The sequence below is a fragment of the Amphiura filiformis genome, chromosome 18 (assembly GCF_039555335.1).
Source record: "Amphiura filiformis chromosome 18, Afil_fr2py, whole genome shotgun sequence".
Taxonomy (NCBI): Eukaryota; Metazoa; Echinodermata; class Ophiuroidea; order Amphilepidida; family Amphiuridae; genus Amphiura; species Amphiura filiformis.
Genome location: NC_092645.1, coordinates 39,427,654 through 39,436,026, shown reverse-complemented (window position 1 = coordinate 39,436,026; position 8,373 = coordinate 39,427,654). Strand labels below are relative to the sequence as shown.

General features: G+C 37.3%; 1 protein-coding gene and 1 pseudogene across 1 annotated transcript; both read left to right on the top strand.

Moving 5' to 3' along the window:
• Positions 1 to 3,948: 3,948 nt before the first annotated feature.
• On the top strand, positions 3,949 to 4,847 carry LOC140139148 (uncharacterized). Its single transcript, XM_072160929.1, has 2 exons — positions 3,949 to 4,076; positions 4,211 to 4,847. Exons 1-2 carry the CDS (start codon positions 3,949 to 3,951, stop codon positions 4,845 to 4,847), a joined length of 765 nt encoding a protein of 254 aa, XP_072017030.1.
• Positions 4,848 to 7,908: 3,061 nt separating this feature from the next.
• Positions 7,909 to 8,027, top strand: LOC140140176 (small nucleolar RNA U3; annotated as a pseudogene).
• Positions 8,028 to 8,373: the final 346 nt, after the last annotated feature.

The window sequence follows — 8,373 nt, the reverse complement described above, 5'->3', positions numbered from 1 at the left end:
AAGTCATCTTAGGTAGATAGCACTCATTGATGAAGTCATCTTAGGTAGATAGCGCTCAGGTAGATAGCATGCATGGATGAAGTACACGGCAATCTCTCTAAAAAACCCTGGTATCAACTATTTTTATATCAAAATGATGCAACCAGGATTTTTTTTCGTTTTACTCCCGAATATTTTATTTTTTGTCCCCTCTCCGACCAAGACAGCTGGCTACGCCAATGGATGAAGTCATCTGAGATAAAGAACACTTATTGATGAAGTCATCTTAGGTAGATACCCAGCAAACACAAAACGTTTTCGACATCATTCGCAAAAGGTTATAAAAGGTTGTCAGAAAACGTTTAAATGTCGGGTTATATAAAGGGTATATTAAGAGTATAAAACGTTTTCATAACCTTAAAAACATTTTTGATAATCTACTGCTCAACAAACAAAAATATTTTACAGAAAACGTTTAAATGTCGGGTTATATAAAGGGTATAAAAACGTTTTAATAACATTCCAAAAACATTCTTGAAAACTTGATACAAAACTTTCTAAACAGAATGTTATTTTGGGCTTGAAAAAATATTTTGCGAAAAATGTTTGCCCAAAATATTTTCAATAACGTTTTAAAAACGTTTTCGTGACCTTTATATAACCCGACATTTAAATGTTATTAAAAGGTTTTGAAAAAAACATTTTAAGAACATTCCTGTGTTTGCTGGGTTCAAATATTTTAACATAATGTTATTTAAGAATTGACACAATATTGGCAAAAATGTTTGCAAAAATAGTTTACAATAACATTTTTTGAAAACATTTAAAAATATTTTTGTAGTGTGTTTTCATACAAAACGTTTTAAAACGTTATCATGACATTTATATAACCCGACATTTTAATGTTATTAAAACGTTTTTACCTAAACCAAAAGCCAAAATATAACTTACTTAAAACGTTTTTAAAACGTTTTTGTGTTTGCTGGGTAGCACTCATTGATGAAGTCATCTTAGGTAGATAACGCTCAGGTAGATAGCATGCATGGATGAAATACACGGCAATCTCTCTAAAAAACCCTGGTATCAACTATTTTTATATCAAAATGATGCAACCAGGATTATATTTATTACTCCCGAATATTTTATTTTTTGCTACCTCTCCGACCAAGACAGCTGGCTACGCCAATGGATGAAGGTATCTTAAGTAGATAGCACGCATAGATGAAGGTATCTTAGGTAGACATGGTAGATAGCACTCATTGATGAAGTCAACTTAGAATGCTTAGGTAGATAGCACCCATTGATGAAGTCACCTTAGGTATACAGGGTGTCCCATAAAAAATTACCGGGCAAATAAATGTGAATTGCATGGTATCAAAAATTACACGTAAACTGTAAGCACTTGATCATTGTCATTCTTGGCTCAAATGTTCTTATCAAATTAAAAATATAACATATTTGCACAACCTAAAGAATTAAAGTTGGAAAGCTTCCAATTGCAGAAATCAAAGTTTTCTCGGACAAAATGTTATTCATCTTCAGTGAGAGCATGAATAACATAACACCGTCGGATTATTAAATAGATAATGTGGACTAAATTTAATGAGATACACAAACTTTAGGAAGCGGTGAGCGAGTATGAAAAAAGCGCCTGTTGATCAAACTTGGAATGAACTGCATTATTGCGCGCATTATGTATTCGTTAATTTCTTCGCAACCAATCAACCGAATCAAATAAAAGTTTCGTACGTGATGCACAATAAAATAGGCTACACGCTACATTCTAATTTTTTTGATTCCGATGTCTACTTCTCGACTTACGTTCAATTTTATTTACTCGGTAATTTTTTCTGGGACACCCTGTATACCGGTATATCAGCCGTCAAGAACATTGTAAATGAACAAGATAATCACCAAGAAGAAGACTGTTGGTTAAGTAGGCCTATACTTATTAGTTAAAATTGTGATTGTGTGATTATTTTGTATGTGCATTTGTTGTCATCAATATGTACCAATCATATTTTACTTTCAATTAAAGACTTCGATTTTGTTAGCTCAAAATCAAACAGTGTATTTGTGTTGTGCATTCGTGTGAATTTGGGTAAAAGGTGATTCTGACCTTGAGTCAGTATGACTCGTAACAATGTACACTGCAAAGTCATTCATTATTGTGTAGCCTATACGGTATATTTTAAAACAACGTATCGCTGCAGTCAGGACCACTGAGGACAGGACAGGAATACTCTTAATATTAAATCACTATTGACAATAATTTATCGTGCAAGGTAAAGTACACGAAATACCGTAAAACCTCGTCTACAAGCATATAGACCTATAGTGTTTTTGATGAAAGCTAAGTTCATACAAAACTAGCGTAAATATGCCAATACAAAATATTGGTCTTACAATAATACTTGTTCGTATATACTTGGATCTGTCATTTATTTGCTCAAACTCCATAATGGCACCGGGATTAATTTAGCTTTCATCAGAAGCACTCTATATGCTTGTAGACGAGGTTTTACGGTATCGGACTAGTGATCTTTTCAAGAATTAAGTTAATAAAACACGCATCTAAAATGTATTGATATATTATAATATCATGTTATTTTTTTAATTATACATGATGTGTTTATGATTACTTTTTATGTGGATATAGGCCTAGACCTACATGTACGTGTACATGTTAAGTTTAACTGGTGTGAATGTGCTATAGTATAGACCACTTGGCATGTGACGTCATTGCCCGGCAGTATGCGCGCGCATTATGGCAATTTCCATTGTTGTTTGCCCTGCAGTGTGCGTACGCATCGTAGTCTACTAAGGGCACGTGCATTTTAAATCGCCCGCCACATTTCATATAGTACAGGAAAGCCATTGAACAGTGTAGCGGCTCGTTCGAGCATATCGATAGACGAGTCCCTCGCCTTTGTTGATAAACAGAGATGTCAAGTGGTCTATACTACAAGTGTTATGGTCACTAAAACGACCCAGGCCAAAATCAACTGCTACCGAATTCGTTCAACACTAAACACGCAAACACACTGTATATTTATAATCACAATTTATGATTATTTATTAATTAGTGCAGTATGACTATCATTCAATGAAATCACTATACAATATTATACAAGAATTAAACTCAAATTAGGGTCACTGGGGGTAATATAGCTCCTTTATGGCTCCTACATGAAAATCCGCTTGTAGTGAAAATGTTACAGCCCCTCTGTTGAATCATTGGGTCTAATGCGACCTTTCGAATGTAGCTGTAAACATAGAAATACAGTGCTGCAGCCTGTTAGAAAATCAATAATTTTGCGAATAGGCAAGATATTTTGACGTCAATTTTGTACTTCTTATAAGGTTGTAACTAGTGTAAAGAGTGCCATGTTAAACGGAGTTGAAGTAATCAAATCCAGATTCTATCATCATGTAATATGAATCGTATTGAACAGGGTGGTCCAAAAAGAACTTTATCCAACTTGAAAGCTTAATTTCTCGGAGTTAGCTATTCCCAATTCGCTGTAGACGTGACGTAATTATCGGAGTAACTACCATAGCATATCGAATACAATTTTTGAGTAGATCGCCTTGCACTACAAGCAGATTGCACTAATCACCTGTTTATGTCAACAAAATAGATTGAATACAATACCGTTCATTTCAAAGATACTAATCTTACAGGTGCGAGTGATCAGCCAATGCATAGGTACCACGTGAACGTGGATCAGCTGTTGGATCATCGTAACAACAACAAGCTTCGAAAAAGTACTGTTAGCAAGGAAGTAAGTTTTCTTCAATTCAATTGGTTTTGACAAATCAAAAACTCTTAGTTTGTATAATTACCAAATCTGATGAACCTGTTCCAATAATATCTATTATAACTAATATTTTTCATAGTTTATCTATACATTTTCTATTCTTACAGTGTATCCACCATTACTATATCAATATCCAGCCACGGTAAGCATGTCGAGTGCCGAAAGGAAATCATCAAAAGTCATTCTCTGGTCCACGCCGAGATCTTTATCAACTGTTCTGACAAAATGTCTTAGCTTTGTTCTCAAATCTGTGATATGGTTTGAACCATATAATACGTAAGTGCACTGATTTATGGCACTGACGCGCCTGGAGCTCCATTTTCGCAGGTAGAATGTAGTCGAGATATGTTCATACAAGCAAAGCAAATCAATATACCAGATGGGGTTGGGTATGACGCTGACAAATGCAGCTATAAGTGGTGCAAAGAACAATTGGAAGCAGAGTATCGTGATAAAAGTGTTGTCTTCGTTCAAGCAAAAGCTGACGCTTTATCAACGAGGTATGATGCGATACCACGCGGATACAAGCACTCCTTTTTGATTCGAAATCCGTTGAAAGTTCTCCTATCTTGGAGAAAGGCGGTTTATAAAATAATGAAACCAGACACAGCACTGGAGACATTCAAGTTGAGCACAGAATCGCAACTTCCACCAGGGTATTTCTTTAAAGAAATGTATGATCTCTATCAGTATATCAAAGAAAACTATGAGTCCAACCCAATCATCTTGGATGCAGATGATTTACTGATGAATCCTGGCGGAGTCTTGAAAGCTTATTGTAATTCAATGGATATACCATACACTGATGACTTGCTACATTGGGATCCGAGTGGTGACGTCATCATGACGTGGAAGACACGAAGTATTCTTTTAAAACTTCAGCAGTTAGCCGACTTCACTTTTATAGACAAGGCCATTACTAGTTCTGAATTCCTGAAACCTACCAAAAGACCATCTAGAGAAGATCTGACTGAAGATGACCTACAATGTATTGATTTCTGTATGCCATACTATGAAAAGATGTATGAAAAGCGTCTGATATGTTGAAAGAAACGCCCATGAAACTTATTTGGAATGTGAGAGATTAAACCTATATATTTTGTTATTATAATGCAATTGAGCGTTGCTTAGGTATTGTTTTGTTTTTATGCCTCCACCGCGAGGCATACTGTTTTTGCACTTAGTGGCGTAAATAGTGTTGTGAAGATAATTCAGTCAATAATTGATTATTGATCATAGTGCAGAATTAGCCATGATAACCATTCATCAAGTGAACGTTTTTATATCAGATTCTGTGCATCAATTGCACTGAGGGAAGCAAGGATTTCTTTCTCCGTTAATAAAGTCTTGACTCCTTGCTAGCCCTGCGACTGATGCAGACCTACTGAACTTGGGTTCACGATGAATAGTTAAAAATGGTAACATGATGACGATTATAATGTCATCATGTCTTGCACGTGAATCATATTCAATTATACTTATTGTGATGTAACTCTGGTAAGATTTTATATTAATACATACCGTACATTATATTATTTTGATCAGTTTATTCTGATAATGTAAACTCTTATAAATTCTTATACTTAATTTCTGTTTCATCTTGGTCATTTCGAGATTGTCATTCCCGTTCCCGTTCATTCCCTCATCCCATGGGACTCCAAATCTGGTACCTCGCTCTTCCTTCCCATGACTAATTCCCCAATTAAAAATTCATAACAATAGGGGGAGGGGGAAAGGGGGGAATTTCGGAACTTCAGTCTGCAGCGAATTTCTGTTCTTCGGAACGATATTGCAGCCTTTAGTTTGTAAAAGACAGGCTCATGAATATACCTACATTATATCAAGCCAATTAATAGCTCTAAATAACACAATCTTTAAAGAAAAAACTAGAAAAAAGGTATTGGCATTAGAATAACTGCCACATCTTTTATTACTTAGTTTGAACTTATTAAGGCCAGGCTTAGGCTATATATAGCCAGCGTCTTCCGCAGCGTGCAGAGGCTTAAATTGGCCTCGGCGTCTTCCGCCAGCACGAAGCTATGATTTGAGCGGAAAAGTCCGAATGCTGATTTCATACTGTCATGCCTCTTGCCGCTGAGCGGCGTGACACACACGCATTGCCGACAAACGGACACCATTGGTCGATACAGACATACAAACCCAAATACTTGTGTGTCAGTGAGACTTGTGTGACTTTTCCTGTCACGGACACGTGACGGACGCCTGACAGACATCTTGTGTCTTTATTTTTCATCGTGTGTGTCTTTTTTTTGTGGTTGCTTGCGTGCCCTTTTCAATACCTTTAAAATGACCTCTATACCCCCTGAACGACCTTGCTTGTGTGTCTAGACACACAAGTAAAAAAAAGACACGACACACAAACCCCCACCAAATACACGTCAACCCGTCTGTCGTAACGGAATATTACCCGTAAACACAAACTGCGCCGTCTGCACGGCCTTTAGAAAGACTAGTGCAAATGTTGATAGTCATATATATATAGGCCTATTCCGACATGTACATGTATGTCTAACGTAATATTCTTACATGTATGTCCAACATAAAAATGATATTTTAACACCTTGTGGGCGTTTTTACATTGCAACAGCTAATTTTCCGTTAGTCTTCTGCAGCAGAGGCTATAAAAATTACCACTAGGTCTTCAGTTGCAGGAGATGGCTCATTTCACCGACACGTCGGTGAAATGAACAGAGCATTGGTCAAACAAAGCCAACCATGAGAAAACAGGCCATATGTAGCGGACAACCGAAAAAAACTGCGGAGAGCCGAACACGCAACGGCTGCCGCAATTGAAAACGCCCACAAAAACGTCGGACTATTCGCCGATCGCACGGTCACCTCAAAAAGAGGTTCTACCCGCTAAGTGCGTGCTGTATGTGCGTGCGCCTGACAAACGCATGCTTTAAGGGAGCACACCACTAAATCAATGCGCCATTTGTGTAACCCTAATGAGTTCCGGTAAAATACAGAAACTTTTTGAGGTATTTTGGGCTGGTCTTTAGACTAATTAATCAGAAAGAGTGGCGAATTATAGCTTAAATAAAAGTGTGAAGCCTATGCATAAATTTGAGTAGCCAAAAAAGTCGCATTTTATAATTATGGAGAAAATAGGTCCGCGAATTAAAAAATGGCAGAAACGCGTTTGCTGTCTTGAGAGCATGTCAAAAACAGTGAGGGCATCGGCATCGTAGCGGGAAAACGAGGTGGAAGGTACCCCATACATCATGTACATTGAAACATATGTTAAACTTTCGTCGATTTGCAATCGACTGGTTATCATAAAATATTTTAAAACGAGCCCAAAAGGCCTCAAAATGAGCAAAGAAAACATGTGTTTTTACACGTATTTCAATGGGGCGATTATTTAGTGGTGTGCGCCCTTAATTACCGCATAGGTGTTGCAAAATGCTTCTGGCATGTTGCTATACAGAAAAGCGCGAGAAGAAAATGCACATTTTGCACATGCGTTTGCAGGGAGAAGCTCGTTTTGGTAGCAAGAGGGCAAATCCGTGCAAGACAGAGATAAAAAGACAATTTCCCAGATAACATGCATAATATTGGCCCAATGTTGGTTTTCGAACGCCAATCTTGGCATCGGCATTATTTTGCTGGTCATATTGGGCCAATCTTGGCTTTCTATTGGTAATCTTCATATTGGCATCACTGTGGCAGCCTAAATTGGTCCAATATAAGCACAATATATTGGTTGTGAACAACTGCCAATGGGTTGGCCCAATATCGGGCCACATTCGTCATGATTAATAAGACCAGTCTTGGCATTATTTTGCTGACCCATATTGGGCCAATCGTGGCTTTCAATTGGCAATTTTTACATTGGCATCATGTTGGCAGCCAATAAAGGTTATCACACCAATTTCGGTAACAAATTGAGTAACAATTTGGTAACAAAAAATTATTGTGATGAGTACTAGTGTTTGGAGGACCTTCTCTAAATCCTAAATATTATACTAAGTTGAAATAATAGGAAACAAAACCACGGATGATAAAACGCATGGCAAACGCTATTTAACACCACGGTTATATATTTTTAAGGAAATACACAAGAATTTTCGGCACTTTCTCTTCTAAGACCATACTTTTAAAAATAATTTTTAAAGTAAGTGTCACCATGCTATCAAATACACTTGATGGCTATTCAACACCACGGTGATGAGTCGTAGTGTTCATCTCTTACCGCGAAGCGGGCAAGAGATGATACATATAATCGTCTTTTCCCGGACCAATAACGTCCAATAATTGCAGTAAGCCATTGCATCAATATTGGCCCAATACTTAAATTACATATTGTTAAAACATTGGCAGCCAATTGGTTGCCAATAAGAAATAGGTATAGGCCCAATGGTGGTTGGTGATGTCTGTAACAAGTTTTGGGCCAAGCTGGGACCAACATTGGCCCAAGCCCAATTTTGGACCAATCTTGGGCCCATGAGCAAATAATATTGGTGCGATATCAGCAACCAATGTTGGGCCATTATGGAACATACATTGGGCCACCATTAGACCAATATCGCCATGTTATCTGGGTTCGTGT

Coding starts and splice junctions, on each gene's coding strand:
- LOC140139148 (XM_072160929.1), top strand. CDS start 3,949: ATGTCGAGTGCCGAAAGGAAATCATCAAAAGTCATTCTCTGGTCCACG. Junction 4,077..4,210: donor TGGTTTGAACCATATAATAC/GTAAGTGCACTG, acceptor TGACAAATGCAG/CTATAAGTGGTGCAAAGAAC.